The sequence below is a fragment of the Schistocerca americana genome, chromosome 3 (genome assembly GCF_021461395.2).
Source record: "Schistocerca americana isolate TAMUIC-IGC-003095 chromosome 3, iqSchAmer2.1, whole genome shotgun sequence".
NCBI lineage: Eukaryota > Metazoa > Arthropoda > Insecta > Orthoptera > Acrididae > Schistocerca > Schistocerca americana.
In genome coordinates this window covers 420,791,654-420,815,181 of record NC_060121.1, presented here as the reverse complement: position 1 = coordinate 420,815,181, position 23,528 = coordinate 420,791,654, and the positions used below count along the sequence as shown (strand labels likewise).

General features: G+C 45.9%; 1 protein-coding gene across 3 annotated transcripts in view; it reads left to right on the top strand.

The window, feature by feature from the left end:
* Positions 1-23,528, top strand: part of LOC124605670 (protein arginine N-methyltransferase 7-like) — a 134,311-nt gene that overhangs the window by 83,853 nt on the left and 26,930 nt on the right. For all 3 annotated transcript variants that reach the window (XM_047137516.1, XM_047137515.1, XM_047137514.1), the window contains one exon: positions 19,656-19,979. In XM_047137516.1, the coding sequence (XP_046993472.1) occupies positions 19,656-19,979 (324 nt within the window). The remainder of the gene's footprint in view (positions 1-19,655; positions 19,980-23,528) is intronic.

Here is a 23,528-nt window from a genome sequence, read left to right as displayed (position 1 = left end):
AGTTTCTTTACCGTGACTGTATCATGGAGGGTCCCTTCCATTATGAACTATTCTACTGAGTACATATCTATCCAGTGCATGGTCAAGTATTCTTTTAAACTTGCACAATAGTTCCTCTACATGTTCCTGCCCTGTACTGAAAGTTTCAAGTACCTCATTGAGATATGACACAACTGATTTTTTTTATCTATTTTACTAAACTGATATATCTTTCTCCTTGTTTTAGTTTTCCTTTGTACATTGGTAATTATTGTTGCTGCATTTGCGCCATGATCTCTTATACCAGTTTCAGTTTCAGAGAAGGCATTTAGTAATGTTCTGCAGGATGTCTTATCATGCCCACCACTAACAAAACTAATTTCCTCAGTGGATTATTATATGATTAAAGTCTCCATCAATCATGACAGTATGATTGGGGAACTGAGGTTGTCTCTAAAGTTTTTGGTTACGTCAGCCTGTTGGACAATAGAAGAAACCAATTACCATTTTATCACCACCCCTGATACTGATTATTGCCCAAACAGTCTCACATGCAGCTTCAATTCCTTCCAGAGAAATTGGTGTGACAGCTTTTAATGAATGTTCATGTGTACAGTGTGGGCCTACATCACAGATAAACCTGACTCACAATAAGAGCAACAAATGCTGGAAGCATTCATACATACTACAATCTCAAAATGGACAACGGTGTGCTTGAGGTCCTTATGGTTCTCAGCACCTCATATAATTCAGTATGCAAAGGGATGTCAAGATTTGCAAGAGGTATTTACCGATGACAAAAGAGACAAGTGAAATGGTACCACAGGCATACTGATTTAAGAAACATGTTGAAAACTTACTGAATCATGGCATTCCAACAGCAGCGATAACACAGATGGGGGCCTCTGAACCATTAGAGGAAAAAAATTGGTAATGTACTAAAGACCCTCAAGAAAAACAAGGCTCCAGGAGATAGTGGTATCACAGCTGAGATTCTCTGTTTCGGATGTGAAACATTGTTGGATGCTTTGAAGCTGTTAATATCTACTATTTGGACAGCAGAAGTAATTGCTGAAGAATGGAAGGGAGCAATTATGTGTTTCATCTTCAAGAAGGATGATGCTGAGGGATTTCATTACTTGAAGCTGCTTATAAAGTCTGAACAGAGCTGCTGCTAAACTGCATGAAACCATTAGCTGAAGCAGTTATTGGTCACTATCAATGTGGCTTTGTGCCTGGATGGTCAACTCCTGACCACCTTGAGGCAGCTGATAGAAAAATTTTACAAGTTTGACCAGGTATTGCACCTCATGTTCATTGATTTTTGATAAGCTTATGACAGCAATGACCGCTTCATGTTATGGAAAATGTTACGGGAGTTTCACATCCCATCGAAATACATCTGACTAATTGCAACTTGCTACTCTCAGTCAACTGGTCAAGTGCGGTTAGGCAGCCATCGCCACCATTCAGTATATGAAATGGATAGAGACAAGCCGACCCATTGGCACAAATACTGTTCAACTTGGCCTTACAAGAAGTAATCTGTGACACTCATTGAACAGCAGAAAAGGAGATAGTGGGAGCAGACACAATCCCGGAATTTGCTGATGATGTAGGGTTTCTTGGTGACACCCTGGAGCAAGTATGCACTGACACTTCCCGATTTCTCTACACTGCAAAGAAAATTGGGATGGAGGTGAATGAGGATTGAACCAAATATCTCATTGTATCAAACCGTCAAGCTCTCCTTCCTTCTATTCTGTTTGATGGGCGTACCCTTGAATAAGTTCAAGAATTCAAGTACCTGGCCTCTGTACTGACTTAAGTGAAGTGACAAAAGAAGTGCATCAGTGAATAGTAAATAACAATCACATTTTCTTTATGCTGAACAGTTTATTCAAGTTATGACTGATATCACAGAAGAACAAGATCCAACTGTACATGACACTAGTAGTGTAACCGGTACTTTTATGTGGTTGTGAAACCTCGGCGACATCAGCAACAGAAGCAGCAATGTGTTCCTGTGAGTGGAAGGTACTTTGAAATATCTATGGACCTGTCTACAGTACCATAGAGGATAAATGTGAATGAAGGACAAAAGAAGACCTATACCAGTGGTTTTGAAATCCACACATTGACTTAATATTAGGGCATAAGAGGCTAAAGTGGATGGACCACATCCTTCAAGCTGATAGATTCCTCCCATACTGAGTTCTCCATCCTCACCCTGCTGGGACCGAGCGAGGTAGTGCCGTGGCTAGCACATTGGACTTACATTCGGGAGGACGGTGGTTCAAACCCATTTCCAGTCATCCTGATGTAGATTTTCCGTGATTTCCCTAAATCGCTTCAGGCAACTGCCGGGATGGTTCCTGTGAAAGGAGATGGCCGGTTTCCTTCTCCATCCTTGACACAGTCCAAGCTTGTGTTCTGTCTCTTATACCTCGATGTCAATGAGATGTTAAACCCAATATTCATTTCTTCAACCTGCTGGAAAACAGCCAAGGGGATGTCCAAGGACACAATGAACAATGAAAGGATTGATATTAACAATCCTTACAAAAGTGGAGCTGACAGTGGTGGATGATGAAGCTAGAGACAGATAACAGTAGATTATCATCTGCAATAGATACTTCCTCTATAAAACTGTCTGACCTCTTTTTTTTATTGTGCTTTTTGTAATGTGTTCTTTTATATTTTTTTATAGAATGATGTTTTGTCTCCCCTCATAGAGTGGTTAATTGATTTGTTTTTCCATTGTAGGTCTTAAAGGCATGTTGAGTGCAATAAATGATGATGTAAATGAAGATGGTAATCTAATAATTGTGGGTGAGTGGAACACTTTCGTAAGGGTAGGAATAGAAGACAGAGTTATGGGGTAATATGACCTCAGTAGTAAGACTGAGAGATGAGAGAGGCTAACTGAGTTCCGCAATCAATTTCAGCTAGGAATAGCAAATACAGTGATCAAGAATCACAGAAAGATGAGTTATTTCTGGAAAAGGTCTGGAGACACAGATATATTCCAGTTGTATTATGTGTTGCCAGATGCAGATTCTGAAATCAGACATTGGTTTGTAAGGGTTACCCAGGACCTGATGTAGACTCGGATCAGAATTTAGTGAAGATGAGGAGTAGATTGAAGTTTAAGAGAATCGTTAAGAAGAATCAAATTGGAAAGAAGTAGGATACGGACGTCCTGAGGAAGGATGATGCACATTTGAAGTTCTCTAAGGCTGTGGATACACATTAATGTGACCACCTGTCAAAAGCCTGAATAACAACCTTAACAACCTTCTGCAGCATGGATTGCTGCAAGATGTGCAGGAAGAGTGTCATTGTGGTTCTGGAAGGCACTGACAGGGATGCGGGGTCATGGCTGCTCCAGTGCTGTAGTCAGCTCTGTTGAGTATCCACGGCACTAATAGCTTGATCTTGGTGGTCCCACAGATTCTCGATTGGGATTAAATCTGGGGAGTTTGGTGGACAGGGCAGTACAGTAAACTCATCCTGGTGCTCTGTGAACTGTGCATTTATGCTACTAGCACTGTACCATATCACACTGTCCTTTTGGTAGGTACTATTGTGTCAAGGAAAAACAAACTGCATGTAGGGGTGTACACAGTCCCCAAGGATAGATGCGTACTTATGTTGATCCACTGTGCCTTCCAGAATAATGCAATTACCCAGAGAATGCCACGAAAACATTCCCCAGACTGTAACACTCCCTCCACTGACCTGGACCATTACACCGATTGTTGCAGGGTGCTCGCTTTTAGACATTTCCTACTGTACATGCCAACAGCCATCCGACTAGTAGAGCATAAAAGATGATTCATCTGCAAAGGGCACCTGTCACCACTCCGTGGATGTCCAGTTACAGTATTGGCATGCAAATTCCAGCCATCATTGCTGATGAACAGCAGTCAGCATGGGTGCATGCACCAGGCAACTGCTGTGGAGATTCGTTTGCAGCAATGTTCGTGGAATGGCCATTGAGTAGACATTGTGGATAACCTCTTGCTTTATCTGGGCAACGAGTTGCTCAACAGTTGCATGCCTATTCACCCACACACATCTGCACAGCTGTCACTCGCCTCTGTCATCTATGACCCATGGTGCACCACAGATTGTCTCAGATAGCATTATTTTGCCATGCATTGTATACTTAAATGAAAGCAGCATGTGAACAGTTTACAAACATTCCTGTTTTGGAAATTCTTCCACCTTTTGTCCAAAAGCCATTGATTGTGCCCTTTTGGACATCAGATAAATTGCTCCATTTCCGCATTGTGATGACTGCACTGTTTTTCACATCCACCCAACATGTTTTATATACCCTCCACTGCTAGTAAAGCCACATGATGTCTGTGAGTGGTTATTGCACGTTGATGTGACGCATAAGTGGTGGTCACATGAATGTGAAAGGACTGTGTTCTTCGTTAATGAACACTAATCAGCAATTCAGTTAAAGAGGAATGGACGAAACTAAAAAGAAGATTCACCAAAGTAGAATAGACAACTATAGGTACAAGGAAGGCAACCATAAATAAACCTCCAGCAACAGAAGAAATACTTCAAGTGATCAATGAAATGAGGTGGTACAGAAAAGTTTGAAAAAAGGCAAGAATATCACAACATAAGCGCTTATGGTTTAAATAAATAGGAAATTCAGGACAGCTAAGGCAAAATGGGTGCAGGGAAAAATGTAACAAAATTAAAAAAGAAATGCTTGACAGAAGGACTGATTCAACATGTAGAAAAGTTGAAACAACTTTATGTGAAATTGAAAACAGAGGCCTCTATATTAAGAGCGCAAGAGGAATTCCACTGTTAAGTGCAGAGCAGAAAGTGAATAGATGTAAAAAAACTGGCTGATGATGTGATAGAAGAAGTAGTGTGAATCAATATCGAAGACTTTGGAGATCCAGTATAAGTGTCAAAGTTTAACAGAGCTTTGGAAGATTTGCGGTCAAACAGGGTGAAAGGCACGGGCAACATGCCTTCGGCATTTCTAAAATCATTGGTGGGAAGTGGTTTTATTAACTGTTGAAGTTGGTGTGTAGATTCTATAATACTGGAGACATACCATCAGACTTTCCGAAAAAATGTCATCCTCACAGTCCCAAAGATAGCAATGGCAGATAAATGAAAGAAGTGCTGCACAGTCAGTTTAACAGCTTGCTAACAAGAAAAGTATACTGAAAATGGAATAGAAAATTGAGGATCTGTTAGATGATAATCAGCATGGCTTTAGAAAAGGGAAAATACCAGAGAGGTAGTTCTGATGTTGCACTTGATAATGAAAGCAAGATTCAAGAAAAATCAAGACACGTTCATGGGATTCATTGACCTAGAAAAAGGGTTCTACAATGTTCAACGTTGCAACATGTTTCAGGTTCTCGAGAAAATAAGTGCAAACTACAGGGAAATACGCCTAATACTGAACCTAGGGGGAACAATATGAATGGAAGACCAAGAATGAAGCACCTGGATTAGATACATGTAAGACAGGGATGTAGTCTTTTACCCTTACTGTTCAATCTGTACATTGAAGAAGTAATGAAAAAAAGAAAAGAATGGTTCTGGAGTGGAATTAAAATTTAGGGTGAAAGGATATCAAAGGTAAGATCTGCTGATGATATTGCTTTACTCAGTGAAAGTGAGGAATAACTGCAGGACGAGTGAAATGCAATGAACAGAGTAATGAGCAAACACTAAGAATTGAGAGTAAACTGCAGAAAGTCAAAAGTAATGAAGAGTAGCAAAAATGAGATTAACAATAATCTTAACATCAAAACTGGGTACCACAAAGTAGACTGCATCAATTCTACCACTTCGGAAGCAAAATGACAGCTGAAGTAAGGAGGACATAAAAAGCAGACTAGTACAAGCAAAGAGGGCATTCCTGGCCAGAACCTAATAGTATCAAGCGTCAGCCTTAATTTGACAAAGAAATTTCTGAGACAGTGCATTTTGAGCAAGCATTGTAAGGAGGTGAATCATGGACTGTGGGGAAACTGAAAGAGAAGAAAAACAAAATCTTTGAGATTTTGTGCTACAGAAGGATGTTGAAAATTAGATGAAGTAATAAGGTAACAACCAAGGACATTCTCTGTAATTGGTGAGGAGAGGAACAAGAAGAGGAGATAGGTTGACAGGACATGTGTTAAGATGTCAAGGAATAATTTCCATGTTACTTGAGAGAACTGTAAAAGGCAAAAACTGTCTTCTCCAGAAATACATGTAACCTGAAGACAACATAACAGCAATAACTACAAGCCCAGAAACATGGATGTCCAAAATTGCATGTCATACAGAGACTATACTCCCACAAAGTGGTAAAGCTATTGCTTACATCATAAAACATAATTAAAGAATAAAACTACACTCCTGGAAATTGAAATAAGAACACCGTGAATTCATTGTCCCAGGAAGGGGAAACTTTATTGAAACATTCCTGGGGTCAGATACATCACATGATCACACTGACAGAACCACAGGCACATAGACACAGGCAACAGAGCATGCACAATGTCGGCACTAGTACAGTGTATATCCACCTTTCGCAGCAATGCAGGCTGCTATTCTCCCACGGAGACGATCGTAGAGATGCTGGATGTAGTCCTGTGGAATGGCTTGCCATGCCATTTCCACCTGGTGCCTCAGTTGGACCAGCGTTCGTGCTGGACGTGCAGACCGCGTGAGACGACGCTTCATCCAGTCCCAAACATGCTCAATGGGGGACAGATCCGGAGATCTTGCTGGCCAGGGTAGTTGACTTACACCTTCTAGAGCACGTTGGGTGGCACGGGATACATGCAGACGTGCATTGTCCTGTTGGAACAGCAAGTTCCCTTGCCGGTCTAGGAATGGTAGAACGATGGGTTCGATGACGGTTTGGATGTACCGTGCACTATTCAGTGTCCCCTCGACGATCACCAGTGGTGTACGGCCAGTGTAGGAGATCGCTCCCCACACCATGATGCCGGGTGTTGGCCCTGTGTGCCTCGGTCGTATGCAGTCCTGATTGTGGTGCTCACGTGCACGGCGCCAAACACGCATATGACCATCATTGGCACCAAGGCAGAAGCGACTCTCATCGCTGAAGACGACACGTCTCCATTCGTCCCTCTATTCACGCCTGTCGCGACACCACTGGAGGCGGGCTGCACAATGTTGGGGCGTGAGCGGAAGACGGCCTAACGGTGTGCGGGACCGTAGCCCAGCTTCATGGAGACGGTTGCGAATGGTCCTCGCCGATACCCCAGGAGCAACAGTGTCCCTAATTTTCTGGGAAGTGGCGGTGCGGTCCCCTACGGCACTGCGTAGGATCCTACGGTCTTGGCGTGCATCCGTGCGTCGCTGCGGTCCGGTCCCAGGTCGACGGGCACGTGCACCTTCCGCCGACCACTGGCAACAACATCGATGTACTGCGCCACGTGTTGAGCAATTCGGCGGTACGTCCACCCGGCCTCCCGCATGCCCACTATACGCCCTCGCTCAAAGTCCGTCAACTGCACATACGGTTCACGTCCACGCTGTCGCGGCATGCTACCAGTGTTAAAGACTGCGATGGAGCTCCGTATGCCACGGCAAACTGGCTGACACTGACGGCGGTGGTGCACAAATGCTGCACAGCTAGCGCCATTCGACGGCCAACACCGCGGTTCCTGGTGTGTCCGCTGTGCTGTGCGTGTGATCATCGCTTGTACAGCCCTCTCGCAGTGTCCGGAGCAAGTATGGTGGGTCTGACACACCGGTGTCAATGTGTTCTTTTTTCCATTTCCAGGAGTGTAGTACTTACCAAAATTTCACATTGGAAATCACCAGTTAGTGAGGCGATCTGATGTTTGTCAAATGAAAATATGCTGTCAGCGCACATCACTGTTTACACTATTAAGTATGCTGGTGCCTGTGATCAGTAGAAGTAAGAATAGTTAAAATCCAGAAATAAAACCAATTGAATAAAATGATAGGCCGTGATACAAGCTGCATGCTGACTGTTAGGAAATGAAGAGTGTGAACACCAGGAAAACAAGGCAGGTAATGTGTACGCTGAGGTTGATGTATGCTTGCAGCACAAACAGCCAATAAGCTACCACAGTTACCACAAAATTAAGAAATGCAGCAATGAGAAATAAAGGAACATAAAGGACACTATTGCAAAGTAAAATGTGCTGACATACATTAAAGCCCTTGTGAGACCACAAGTACATGATCATTTGAACAGTAATAAAGTTAATGCATAAACATGGTTTGAACATACATGACAATGAAAGAGGCTAGGGTGTGGGTCATCATATAGTGAAAACCACACTGTAACTGTCTTCACAAAATATACAACAGAGAAATGAACACTTTTGCACAAATAATGTATATTAGAATTTTGAGGGGTGATCAACTGGCAAAGGCTACGGGCAAGCAAGATGCAGCTAGCCATTCAGTAAACTTCCATCCTTGAACTCTAGATATTTAAAGATGTCTAGTTCTTCCCGAATATCGAACTTTGGGCCTCTGAATTCTCTGTGCAAAATAACTGTCTTTTTCCAATTTTGGGGGGTATGGGTGTTTTTGTTCTGTACAGGAGATCCTTTCTTTATTTTATTTATCCTTTCATTGTAATTTGGTACTAGTTTTTACATGCTATTGTAGGCATTTGTTTTTTGTTTGTTTTTATTTTTTTTAACTTAAAATTAGCTCTTTATTTTTAAACTTTTTCTTTGTAATTTTTTAACCAATAATTTTTTTAAAATTTCTGTTTCTTGATTCTTAGATGTTTATCTTTAAATTTTTATCTCAAATCTTGAAATCTGTAATGACTCATTCCATCACATGGCCCCTTGGAACCAGAGAATAAAACATAAATCATGGTGGTACAATGTTGCTCCTGTAGAGGTGTCGTGGACCAAAGGAAAAGTGGAAGGGAAATGCCTGTAGAATAGAAAAATATAATGAAGATGATGGATGATGATCTTAAGAAAATACTCCCACTCACAGTGACATTTTATAGTCTAGTGCTGCAATTACAAATAAAAGCTAATTTCATCTATCTTAAGATGAAATTTCCTTTGTACTAGAGTGAGCTTGAGAAGGCAGAAATTGTAGGGGAAGACAGAGATCAAAATGTATAAAGAAGTAATTGCGTATGCTTGGTGTAAGTGCTCCTCTGAGATAAGGGATTGTCACAGGAGAAGAAATCATGACAGATTAGATCAGAAGAATGAAGATTACCTCCATGCCCTTAATGATTGAAGACAACCCAATGGCACAGATCAAGGCATCTGAAACAGCAAATTGTCTATTTTAGACCCTCCATTAGATTTCTACTCAGAGGACTGTTACTAGATTTGGGAAAGGTAAAGCAGATTGATTGTATGGTGAAGGTTATCCATATTTGACACTTCAATTAAGACATTTTTGAAATCTCGTGATAGTTTCAAATCTGAAGAGAAAGACCTTATTTGGTGCTGATATTGGAAGTTATCCCCAAATTTTTCAAATGAAGTTAGTATAAAAATTTCTCAATATACATTCCATATCATTTCTGAATTAAGACTTGAGGTTTTGAAAATATTTACCATATTTTTTTTCAGGAGCTCACCAACTGCTGGGACTGATGTATGGTACCGTGTCCCAGTAAGATGAAGCATGAGATAACATATTTGTATTTACAAAAGATGTTTTATGTTCTTTTGTAATGCTATGTTCTGATTTTCTTAGTTTTTTGCATGTGATATAATGTTTACGGGTAGTTCAGTGCCTCGACATGCTGCAGATAGTGTGCCCTATGGCACATGGAATGGTGGTCTGATGCAATGTTTACGTAATTTTTTGTTTAAAATTCCTCCACAAAAAGGGTGAGATACCACTAGACTATCTTTATCTTTCCATTAATTATTTCCTTTTCAATTGTGATCATATGTATAAATTTTTGACAGTGCACTCCTAACAACTGCTTCTTTTCCTGCTGTGGTATTTTAAATACTGAACTGAGGAGGGTCACTCTTAAGCACAGGACTCGGATCCAAGCGGAGCAGTGTTCAACCGTCCCCTTTTAGACATCCAAGTTCAGCCTTCCCATTGTTTCCCAAAACTGATTAAGGTGAATACTAGGGTAACTTGTGGTAAACAGTCAATTTTATTTCTCTTTGTTTTCCTATTTGGACTGGTGTCCATATCTAGAGATCTAGTTCAGATTTTATACTGAAAAGTATAGTTGGTTCCCACCATACAGCAGAGATGCTGAGTAGCAGAAAGGTACAACAAAAAGACTGTCTGAAAGTTAGCTTACAGCCAGCAAGGCCTCTGTCAAAAGTAGACAACATATGCACATGCATACACTATTGCAAACACAACACACACACATATGACCACAGTCTCTGGCAGCTAGAGCCAGACTGCAAGCACCAGAGCATTATGGGAGAGGCAACCAGGCGGGTGTAACGAGGAGGCTGGGGCTGGGAGGTGGAGGGTCAGGGACAGTAAAGTGCTGCTAGGAGTGTTCAGGGACTAGATGGAGAGTGGGGCAGCTAGGTGCAGTTGGGAGGTTAGACAGAGGGTTGGGGGAGGGGGGGGGGGGGGGGGGAGAGGTTGCAGAAAAGAAGAGAAGTAAAAAGACTAGTTGCGTTGGTGGAATAGAGGGCTGTGTAGAGAGAGAAGCTCTTCAACAAGTCCTGCATGATTGAATTTGAGGTTGGGGCAAAAGGTGAGACCATTGGAAAGGACTGATACTTCTGTGAGGCTAAGGCTTTTGGAGGAAAGGTTCATGCCTGTGTTTCGTGTCTGTTTATGATCTGGATTCTGTGTGCTGGTGGGAGGGAGTTTTGGAGGGCGGGGTAAGTGTAGTAGGTCCGGCCACAGAGAAGCATTCCCCTCCTGACTCATACCACCCAGGATTGGAGCAACTGAATCACATTCTCCACCAGGGTTTCAACTACCTCTTTTCGTGCCCTGAAATGAGAAATGTCCTACCCACTATCCTTTCCACTCCTCCCACAGTGGTATTCTGCCGCCCACTGAACCGACACAGTATTCTCGCCAGCCCACACAACCCCTGTTCCCAGCTCATTGCCTCATGGCTCTTATCCCGGTAATAGACCGAGTGCAAGAACTGCCCCATTCATCCTCCATCATCACCTACTCCTGTCCTGTCACAAATATTAGTCTTTGGATCTACAAGCTAAGTTGCAAACACTGTGCTGCACTCTACGTGGGCATGACAACCAACAAGCTGTCCCCCCCAGGGGCTCAGCATTCATTTGCTGAGTACGGGCTTGGCGACCCCGGGGTCCTGAGCTGGGGACTGGTCGGCGCCGCCAGTCTCCTTTCACTGTAACCACCGGACATGCTTCAGCGACCACCGTATGGCGCGGCGGTGGAATGTTGTGTACCGCGGGGAATGGTAATCTTGGCTTGACCGCCTGGATTGCGAGGAATGCCAACCTCTATAAAAACCCCTCAATCTTCCGGTGTGCTCCGCGCCTATGAGATGCATGGCTGTTGAGGTGGAACAGTCGCAAGCGGGCAACCTCTGGGGCACCTGCCGCACCCCAGTTGTATAAGGCTTACTCAGGCACGCGGGGCTCTGTCTGAGCGGACCTTTAGTTCCCTAGCTGCTCATGGGACCGCAATGGACCCTTCGACCTCTACATTTCCCCCTACCAGTGGCTTGGATGGGCCACTGGTAGGAAAACACACCCCATCGAAGAAGTGACTTCGTGCTGCGAGTCCTCCAGCGCCTAGTGTTGATCGAGATTTATCAGACTGTCGTAACAGAGCACTTGCTGATAATCAGAATGTGTTTTTGATTATTAAACGGAAGGAGGGTAGCTTTGAGAGGGTTTCTCCCTTTTACATCCACAAGGGTCTTGAGGGAATTGCAGGAACACTTAAATCTGTGAAGCGACTGCGCAATGGGACTCTCTTAGTTGAGACATCTAGTTCCCGTCAAGTCGCTTCTCTTTGGAAAGCAACCTGTCTCGGTGAGTACGCTATCGAGACCGAGCTCCACTCCACTGTGAACTACAGTAAGGGTGTTGTGACATGTAGGGACTTGGTGGATATCCCCACAGACGAGTTAAAATCTGAATGGGCTGATGAAGGTATTGTTGACGTGCAGCATATTATGAAACGAGTCGATGGGGACCTAGTCAAATCCGACTCGTTTATTCTCACTTTCAGTTGCCCACGACTTCCAGAGCGTGTTAAAGCGGGGTTCTTACGTTTGCCAGTAAGGCCATATTTCCCCAACCCAATGCGCTGCTTTAAATGTCAGCGCTTTGGGCATACTACGTTGGGGTGCAATGGGATAGCCACTTGTGGTAAATGTGGTCAGCCTGCCCATGAAGGAGCTGATCGTTCATCGCCTGTGAAGTGCGTGAATTGCTCTGGGAGTCACCCTGTCTGGAGCCGGGTCTGCCCCATCTATCTCGACGAACGGAAGATACAGGAGATTAAAACATCTAAGCACATCCCCTATGGTGAGGCCAAGAAGCTCTTTAAGGCCATGCAACCTCCTGTGTTTATTACATCTTTCGCTTCCGCTCTGAAAAAACCGGTACAAATGGCCACTGTTGCTACGCAAACGGAGGTTGCTAGTGTTAGCACTAATACCTGCGTTTGCCAGTGCACTTGTGCTGCTGCGGTTGTTTTGCAACCTGCGGCTCTCCCCGCAACGTCGGACAAGGCTGTGGTTGCTGACATTGGGGTACTTCCTCCCTCTCCCCATATGGGGCCTTCTGCCCAGGCGAGTAATGCTCCAACTGTTGACAAGGCTCTGCATTCTAAGCCCCCCAAGACAAAGACACCGAAGCTGAAGGTTTTGCCACCTGAGGAGACTAGTCAGGGTCGGTCCGATGACGAGGCCATCGTACTGTCTGACATCTCCCGTGGGTCGTCATCAGAGCTGATGGACATTGATGTCGACCGGGGGCGATCTTCTCGCCTCAGGAATAAATCTCCGGCCAGTACGGGCTCTCCTCCAAAGCACAGAGGCAGGGTGAGAGTTCAGCCCCCCTGATCCCTGGCTCCCATATTTCAGTAGAACCTGAATGGGTTCAGGACGCATGCGGCCGAATTACAACTCCTTGTGCAAGAGTGCCCTTTGTGCTTATGTCTCCAAGAGACACATTTTCGGGCCACTGATGCACCTTCTTTACGGGGCTATACCATCTATCGGAAAGATGATCTGACGGGGGAAAGGGCAAAGGGTGGTGTTGCGGTTTTTGTCCATGACATGCACCACTCATCTGAGCTCCCTCTCGTTACAGACTTGCAAGCAGTTGCAGTTGACCTTCTTGTGGGTCGGAGGCTCACAGTCTGTTCACTTTACTTACCACCTCAGGATGCGATAGACTCTGAGGCTCTCGCAGACCTTATTAGCCAACTCCCCCACCCATTTCTTCTTCTGGGGGACTTCAATTCTCATAATGTCTTATGGGGCTCTTCGACTACTTGCCCCAGGGGTCGCATTCTGGAAAGCTTCATGATGTCTGAAGAACTGTGCATCCTCAACTCTGCTGCTCCCACTCATTTCTGTACTGCTTCTGGGTCGTCATCAGCTATTGACCTTTCCTTTTGCTCTCCAGCACTCGCGGATTCTGCTGTGTGGGAGGTTGCTGCTGACCTCCATTCTAGTGACCACTTCCCCCTTTGGATTCGCCTCCTGGATGAGGCTATGGCATTACCAGTGCCGCCCCGGTGGCACCTCTGCCGAGCTGACTGGACACTTTTCAGCCAACTGGCTGTTTTGGAACACCGTGCCAGCGTCCACGAACGGGTAGACCATGTTACAGCCGTGATCTCCCATGCTGCTGAATTGTCAATCCCACGGTCATCCGGTCATCCCAAGAGGCGTCCTGTCCCTTGGTGGACCACTGAGTGCCGCTCAGCCATCCGAGCCCGCCGTGCAGCTCTGCGCCGCTTCAAGTGCCGTCCCTCAGCTGACAATCTTGCAGCCTTTCGGATGGCAAGGGCCAAAGCGCGGCGCTTGATTAAAGAGAGCAAACGACGGTCATGGCAATCGTTCTTGAACTCCATGTCCCGCTCCACTAATTCTACGAAAGTATGGGAAGCCATCAGGAGGATTTCCGGGAAACGCAGCCAACTACCTGTCACAGCATTGCTGCACCAGGGAAGTCTTCTCACGGCGCCGAGAGACATTGCCCAGACACTGGTCATGCATTTTGCGGCATCTACCGCCACTATTAACTGTGATCCAGATTTCTGCCGCTACCGCACTGCCATCGAGAGGGGTCACTTGGAATTCAGGTCTCCAACTTCTGAGCCCTACAACTGCCCCTTAACAATGTGGGAACTGGATTCGGCACTGTCTGTGGCTCATGATACTGCGCCTGGTCATGATCACATCTGGTACAGCATGCTGCAGCACTTGTTACTGCCTTCCAAGGAAGTTCTCCTGAATTGTTTTAATATGATATGGTTATCCGGCATGTACCCTGATTTGTGGCAGGAGGCGATTTTGATTCCCCTCCTCAAACTGGGGAAGGACCGAATGCATCCCAGTAGTTATCAGAGTATTGCTTTGACGAGCTGTATCGGGAAGACGTTGGAACGCATGGTCAACCGTCGCCTGGTTTGGCTGCTCGAGACCAGGCAGCTCCTTAGCCCCTCTCAGTGTGGCTTTCGGAGATGTCGTTCAACTATAGACAACTTGACCCTGCTTGAGGCGGCCATCCAGCAGGCCTTCCTGCGTAACCAGCATTGTCTAGGTGTATTCTTTGACATTCGTAAGGCGTATGACACTACTTGGCGCCGCCATATCCTCAATCAGCTCCATGAGTGGGGCTTTCGTGGCCGTCTCCCCATCTTCATTCGGTCCTTTCTTTCCCACCGCCTCTTTCGATATAGGGTTGGTAATGTGCTATCTGATTTGTATGTGCAGGAGAATGGTGTTCCTCAGGGAAGCGTTTTAAGTGTCACCCTCTTTGCCGTCGCCATTAACAGTATCACGTCCACTATCAGGAGTCCTGCCCAATGCTCCTTGTTTGTGGACGATTTTGCTGTTTTCTGTTCTTCCTCCAGTCTTGTCACTGCTAGTCGGCAGTTGCAGCTTACGATACACCGATTAGAAGCATGGACTGCGAAGACGGGTTTTACCTTTTCTGCAGACAAATGTGTGTGTGTTCATTTTAATCGTTCTCGACGTCTTTTTACCTCCCCTGAATTGCGTCTGAGGGACACCATTCTTCCTTTTAGCGATACTGTGCGGTTCCTGGGCCTCACTTTTGATTCCAAGTTGTCGTGGTTGCCTCACCTTAAAGACCTCAAGGTGCGGGCCCTGAAGGCACTGCAGATTTTGAAGTGTCTGAGCCATCGGTCCTGGGGAGCAGATCGGGCGCGTCTGCTGCAATTTTATAGGGCTTTCGTCCGATCGCGTCTTGACTATGGATGCACCGTGTATGGGTCAGCAAGGCCTTCGTATCTGAAGATTCTTGACGCAGTACACCATGAGGGTATCAGGCTGGCCACAGGTGCCTTCCGTACCAGTCCCATCCCCAGCCTGTGTGCTGAGGCAGGGGAACCGCCGCTCGCCATCCGGCGGAAACACCTCATGGTACGACAGGTGTGTCAATTCCTTGCCTGTCCTACCTCCCCTGTGTACCCTACCGTTGCCCGACCGCCTATGGAACGTCTCTTTTCCAGTCGTCCCAGGGCAACGAGACCATTTGGGATTCGTGCCAAGCATTTGCTTGAGTCCCTTGGTGTGGAGCGTGTGGCCCCCCAACGACAAGGTTTTACTCGCCTGCCTCCCTGGTTGCTCCAGAGGCCCAGCATCCTTTTAGACTTGTCGGAGTACCGGAGGAGCTGCACTCCTGCATTTGTTTTTACCTCCTTATTTTATGATATTTTAAACCAGCATCCCGACTATGTACCAGTATTTACGGATGGCTCTAAACAGGGGGACTCTGTTGGTTGTGCTGTTGTTTTCCCTGATCGAGTCTACATCTACATCTACATTGATACTCCGCAAGCCACCCAACGGTGTGTGGCGGAGGGCACTTTACGTGCCACTGTCATTACCTCCCTTTCCTGTTCCAGTCGCGTATGGTTCGCGGGAAGAACGACTGTCTGAAAGCCTCCGTGCGCGCTCTAATCTCTCTAATTTTACATTCGTGATCTCCTCGGGAAGTATAAGTAGGGGGAAGCAATATATTCGATACCTCATCCAGAAACGCACCCTCTCGAAACCTGGCGAGCAAGCTACACCGCGATACAGAGCGCCTCTCTTCCAGAGTCTGCCACTTGAGTTTATTAAACATCTCCGTAACGCTATCACGGTTACCAAATAATCCAGTGACGAAACGCGCCGCTCTTCTTTGGATCTTCTCTATCTCCTCCGTCAACCCGACCTGGTACGGATCCCACACTGATGAGCAATACTCAAGTATAGGTCGAACGAGTGTTTTGTAAGCCACCTCCTTTGTTGATGGACTACATTTTCTAAGCACTCTCCCAATGAATCTCAACCTGGTACCCGCCTTACCAACAATTAGTTTTATATGATCATTCCACTTCAAATTGTTCCGTACGCATACTCCCAGATATTTTACAGAAGTAACTGCTACCAGTGTTTGTTCCGCTATCATATAATCATACAATAAAGGATCCTTCTTTCTATGTATTCGCAATACATTACATTTGTCTATGTTAAGGGTCAGTTGCCACTCCCTGCACCAAGTGCCTATCCGCTGCAGATCTTCCTGTATTTCGCTACAATTTTCTAATGCAGCAACTTCTCTGTATACAAGTTACGGCTTCCTGCAGCGTTTACCATCTTTGATGCCGAATTGTTTGCAATCTTGCGGGCTTTGGAGCAGATGAGGTGTGTTCCCAGTCTTAAGTTCCTCATCTGTTCTGACTCCCTGAGTGCCCTTCAGACCATGCAACACTTGTACCCAACGGATACGGTCGTTCAGAACATCCATGATGCCCTCCTCCACCTGCAACGGCAGGGGAAGGAGGTTTCCTTCTGCTGGGTGCCGGGGCACGTGGGTATTAGGGGAAACGAACTGGCGGATGTGGCTGCCAAAGATGCATGTTCCCTCTCTCACGTTGTTGAAAGTGCCGTCCCCCCCCCCCCCCCCCCCATGCTGTTACCTCCCTCCTGCGTTATGTGTCAGTGGGAAGAGGAGTGGCTGGCAGTCGCTGAAAATAAGCTGCGTCTGGTCAAGGCCACCACGCGGCCATGGCGTACGTCCTACCAGTCATGCAGACGGGATGAGGTTCTCCTCACTCGCCTCCGCATCAGGCACAGTCCCTTAATGCATGGTTTTTTACTCCGGCGGGAGGACCCCCCAATCTGCAGTTCTTGTGGCGTCCAGATCACTGTCCGCTACATTTTACTTGACTGTCTTTTATTCTCTGACCAGAGGGCAGTGGTTTCTTTGCCACCGGATTTGCCCTCTATTTTACAAGATGACGCAATGACTGTCGTTAAGGTCTTACGGTTTTGTGTCCTGTCCAGTTTGTTGCCTCGGATTTTAGGGAGAGGGTTTTAATGTGCTGCTGGGTGACTGGCTCACCCAGGTTTTAGGTAAGAGGTCAGCCAGTCACGATTCCCTCCTTGTTTCCCTTCGGTTTCTGTTCTCTTTTCCTTGTGTTTCCTTTCCTTTTTAGTGTGTTCCTTCTCCTCTTGTTTTGCCTCTGTATGTGAGGATTTGGAACTGCGTCAGGTCTGTGTCTTTTAGCCGTTCTCCTTGTTCGCTGTTTGTCTTAGTCCCTTCACTGCACGTGTTCCTGTCTTTATGCGTTTGGGCGCTGATGACCACGCTGTTTAGCGCCCGTAAACCTCAACCACACACACACGCACACACACACACACACACACACACACACACACACACACACAAGCTGTCTCTCTGCATGAATGGCCACTGACAAACTGTGGCCAAGAAACAAGTGGACCACCCTGTTGCTGAGTAGGCCTCCCAACATGACATCCTTGATTTCAGTTACTGCTTCACAGTTTGTGCCACCTGGATCCTTCCTACCAGCACCACATTTTCTGAATTGTGCATGTGGGACCTCTCCCTGCAATATATCCTGTGTTCCCATAACGTAGCCTCAACCTTCGTTAGTCATTGTCCATACCCATCCAGCCCCTTCCCTGTTCCCATTCCAGCACTACACATCACTCTATTCACTACACATCACTCTATTCCACCAACACAACGAGTCTTTCTACTTCTCTCCTTTTCTGTGCAAGCCCCGCCCCCTTGCCCCCCCTCCCTCCCCCCTGCCTCCAGACTGTACCATTTAACCTCCTCACTCTCCACCTCATCCCTGCATGCTCTCAGCAGCACTTCACTGTCCCTAACGCCTACCATGCTATCCCTCTCCTTCCCCGCCCCAAACTCCTCCTTACCCCCACCCAGTTGCCTCTCCCATAATGCCCTGCTGCTCGCAGTCTGGCTCTAGCTTCCAGAGGTTGTGGTCATCTGTGTGAGAGTTGTTTTTGCGTGTGTGTATGTTGTCTACTTTTGGCAAAGGCCTTGTCGGCCGAAAGTTAACTTTGAGACAGTCTTTCTGTTGTGCCTTACTGGGACTCAGCATCTCTGCTATATGGTGAGCAGCAACCATCCTTTTTATTATATTGTTACATTCCATCCTGGATTTTCCATTGTTTAATTTTGAGGTTCTATGCTCTTATTTTCCTTGTTCTTCCTAGAGACTGATGAGTGAGAAACTGCTACTTGACACAATAATCACATATCACTGCCTGAAACTCACTTTCTGCAAGAAATCGAACCTCATATCTGTTTGAAAAATCTGGAGATACATGTTCTCAACCAGTTCGCTCATGCTTATTCCTGTACAGGATTGCTTAACTTTGACAAGCCTGCCAGCCATATTCAAGTGACTGCTTGATGTCATCAGAGTTTTCTGATGATCACAACTCTAACAGGAGAGCTTCTTCTGTGATTTTCACCATGACATGTCACAGTGGCCAAATGAAATTGATTATCAGCTAGGTTACCAAATACAAGTATTTTTAAGTCAAGTGCAGGGTCAGAGAGCAGATATGTCATCTCTGATGTAGGCTATTTGGGAAATTATCTTGGTAAAAGTCATTATATAATTACAGTTAGAAGTGCAAGAAACATTTTGGACCACAATATCAATTATGCAATTGAAGGTGGCATCACAGTCATTGCAGGGAATGCTTCTCATTCATGCAGTGTATTAATGCAGAAATGAGTCATTCAGAAGAGAGAAGCGGTCACATGCTTTCATTTAATTACATCTGAAAGCAATAGTAAATGACCTACCTGGCCATTGTGGTCAAATGCTGACAATTAAACTTGACAAGCAGTTAAGAAATATCATAAAAGAAAAATAACTACATCAGAAACATAAACAGAGACTTGGTGGCTTTTCCTTCTGTCCTTCTTTCTTTCTCATTCATCATGGGATCTATGGAACATGATGAATGACTGCAAAGCAATACAGCATGTAGTTGTCCTTAAACAAGAATGCTCCTGAAGAATAGGGAACGTACATAAGTCTAACAATATAATGAAAGTCACTAGTGGGAGCTTTACAATTTAAAAAATAGCTATATGTAACTAAGTTTATACTGCTACATGAAGTTGCTGGTGGTAGTTGTGTGTGTGTGTGTGTGTGTGTGTGTAATTTTTTTTTTCCTACAGTTTTGATTGGTCAGGTCAGACACAACTCCATACTACAAGTTCCACCAAAGTGGAGGTGAAAGCTGAGGTTTCTGGTACAGCACAAATGGTATTCATGTGGTGGGAGCTACTTATGGATGATGAGGGCACAGTTAAACTCACTTGTGCTCCAGCATGGGCACATCCTGATGGTGTAAAGCAGCCTTGGCGGGACCACTGGATGCAAGCAGTATATTACTTGCCAAAGGAGTTAACTGTTACAAATGGGGAAACTCTGACACTGTACACTAGCCATGATGAGTTCTCCCTCTGGTTTGATCTATTACCATCTGCAGACACTATTAGGTAAGACCACATTTATATTAATACAGCAAATAAGTACACTTTGTTGCAGTTGCTACTGAACTACAACCAGTTTAATATATTTAATAAATTCTAATCAGTTGCAGATTGTAATTTCTTGTAGTTTTTTATGAACTTTGCTCCAGGCTGTAAAATTTACCAGCCAAAACTGAACAATTTCATCATGGTGGCTAATGATAATAGAGATTAGGTGTTATGCTTAAGGATAGTCCCTACTAATCCACTTCTAAAAGTTCTTTAGCTCACTAGCTACAAGCTGCTTCTGTTTGAAACAATTATGCTACCTCAGAGTAAAAGTTGCATAAATACAGTACCTGAACTTAAATGCAATCTCTTTTTTTTATTTTTTATTTATTTTTTTTTTTAAATCTGCATTATGCAAACACTATTTATTTGTTTCATTTTCTGTAGGTCAAATTTTATTTCTGTGTAGTATAATATGAAGTTTATAATCATTAATGTATTGTAGGCCTGAAAATTACAACATGAGCATTTTGTTTGGTTTGTTTCAATTGATCACCTCCCTTTTTGTTGTTGTTTGACAGCATGTCATCTGCAAAGTAGTCACAAGAAAAATTTTTTGTGCGTTTCTGAAGTACTGTTTTGTGGGTAGTGGTAATTTATGTTACTGTACTTACTTCTTGTGTCATGTTGCATATCTATGGTGGATCTCTCTTTCTACTGCTATACACTGTTTCCAAACTGTTGTTTACAACATTTTGCACACAACTTTACTTAGCACATGTTTTGAGCAGACGTTTCTGTCTCCATACTCATTGAGAGGTGCTATGTTGTTGACGCTGCTCTCCTGTTTATGATTGCCTTGTGTTTAATGTGGCACTAATTTTGAATGTTTCAAGAGAACTGTTATGAATAGTTCTCCCCCCCCCCCCCCCCCCCTCCCCCTGCGGGTTCGGGGGTAAGATTAGGCCTGCGGTATTCCTGCCTGTCGTAAGAGGCAACTAAAAGGAGTCTCAAACGTTTCGGCCTTAATGTGATGGTCCCCTAAGGGGTTTGACCACTACCTTTCAAAATTTTCTGTTAGTGCGTACCATTTGGGGAAGGATGCCTTACGTGTTGTATTATATATCCATCTTGCCCTAAGATCTGGCACACCCAATATTGTCATGGAGTTGGCCTTACACCGTGCTTCCAGCCACATCAGCTGCTGTGTGTTCCGGGCAGCATACATGCCCTCCATTATGAACTTCCATCTTTGCCCTCCTGGCATATATGGATATTCGACACCCGACATCCAGCACGGTAGCCAGTCCGTTGTGGTGGGGTCGTCATGTGCCCTCTTGGTGGTAGCCCCCTGACTACACAGGGATCGCACTGCTGATGCCTGAACTGTTACCTCCCCACGTATGCCGAGGAGTAGATGCCTATCCCTCTGGGGCATCGGGACTCCCAGCAAAGGCCATCCTGCCAGGTGGTCTTTGCTGTGGCTGGGTGGCACCCACGGGGAGAGCCCCTGGTCGGAGTGGGTGGCATCAGGGCGGATGACCCGCAATGAAGCGTGGTACATCATCTCTCGCTGGTGGGCCTCCACCAGCAGTCTCTAAACGATCGAGGTCTAACCTCAACGGCAAGCAATTCAATCCAAGATCATTTCCCTTCCTGGTCACTCCATGGGAGGAACGCATGGCTAAAGACAGCAGTGGAGATTATTCACCCCGGTACCTTGTCTGTACGCGGGTCGATGGTGAATCTTTTATGCAAACTAAGCCTCAGTTTTTTGTGGAGCATTTAGAGGACAAGTTCGGGGAGGTGGAGGGCTTGTCCAAAATGCGCTCTGGGCTGGTTCTCATCAAAACAGCATCCTCTGCCCAGTCACGGAGGTTGCTCACTTGTGAAAAGTTGGGGGATGTTTCCGTCACCATCACTCCCCATAACAGTTTAAACATGATCCAGGGTATTATATTCCACAGGGATCTTCTTCTGCAGTCTGACGATGAACTACGCACCAACCTAGAACGACGAGGTGTTCACTTCGTCCGGCGCGTCCATCGGGGTCCGAGGGATAATCAGGTAGCCACCGGTGCCTTCATCTTGGCCTTTGAGGGTGATGTCTTACCCGAAAAGGTTAAGGTGATTGTTTACCGTTGTGATGTGAAGCCATATATCCCTCCTCCGATGCGGTGTTTTAAATGCTGGAAGTTCGGGCACATGGCATCTCGCTGTACTTCCAGCATCACGTGTCGGGATTGTGGACGTCCTTAGCACCCTGATACTCCATGTGCCCCGCCTCATATCTGTGTTAACTGCAGAGAACGCCATTCCCCCTGCTTGCCGGACTGTAGGATATTCCAGAAAGAAAGGAAGATAATGGAATATAAGACGCTGGACCGCCTGACCTACCCCGAGGCTAGACGGAAATACGAGCGGCTCCATCCTGTGGCAATGACGTCAACCTACGCCGCTACTGCAACGACGGTTCTCCCATCATCACGAATCGGCTCTAAGATCGGTCAGCATCCACCAGCCCCCTTGCTTGTTTCCTGCTCCATCTACTTCAGGAGCAACACCCCCGCAACACTCGGGGACATCAGTTCCCCCTTCCCAGCCGGAGAAGCGTAAAACTTCTTCGGCTCCTCTCGCAAGGAAGGGGTCCCTTGGGGACCCCCCATCGCAATTTCCGACCAGCGGCACAGCAGACACCCGCAAGTGGCTCAAACAACCACCAGTCCCTGGTCGTAGGGCCTCACGGTCCTCGTCCATCCCTGAGACTGACCCTGTGAAGCCCTCCAAGCCTGAACCACCAAAGGCACAACGCGAGAAACAGAAACGGAAGCAGAAAAAAGTCCCCAAGAATAGCGACATCGCGGTGGCACCTGACACACCGCTTCCTACAAGCTCTGCGTCTGAGGACGAGGTGGAGATTCTGGCGTCTGCTGAGTACCTCGATCTCGCCGATTCCTCAGACGCCATGGATAGTGCTAGCACCGGTGCTCAATTGGAGGCAGCAGGTGACCCAGCGCTGTAATCTGCCTTCAAAGTCCCGTCACGCCTCTCTCAGACATGGCCAATAACATCCTCCAGTGGAACTGCGGCAGTTTCTTCCACCATCTAGCTGAGCTCCGACAACTTATCAGCCTTCATCCTTTTCTCTGCATTGCTCTGCAGGAAACTTGGTTTCCAGCAATGCGAACCCCCGCCCTCCATAGCTATCGGGGTTATTATAAGAACCGAGCAGCTTATGCAAGGGTGTCTGGTGGCGTCTGCATCTATGTCCTTAACTCTCTTCACAGCGAATCTGTCCCTCTACAAACGGCTTTAGAGGCTGTCACTGTTAGGGTATGGACGCCACAGGCTATTACCGTGTGCAGTCTTTACCTTCCACCGGATGATGATGTGACGCAGCATGAGCTGGCTGCGCTGCTGGCCCAATTGCCGCCACCTTTCTTGTTACTGGGCGATTTCAATGCTCACAACCCTCTATGGGGTGGGACTGTCTCCGATGACCGTGGTCGTGCCGTGGAGCATTTGTTGGCTCAGCTCGACCTTAGCCTCTTGAACACTGGTGCTCCC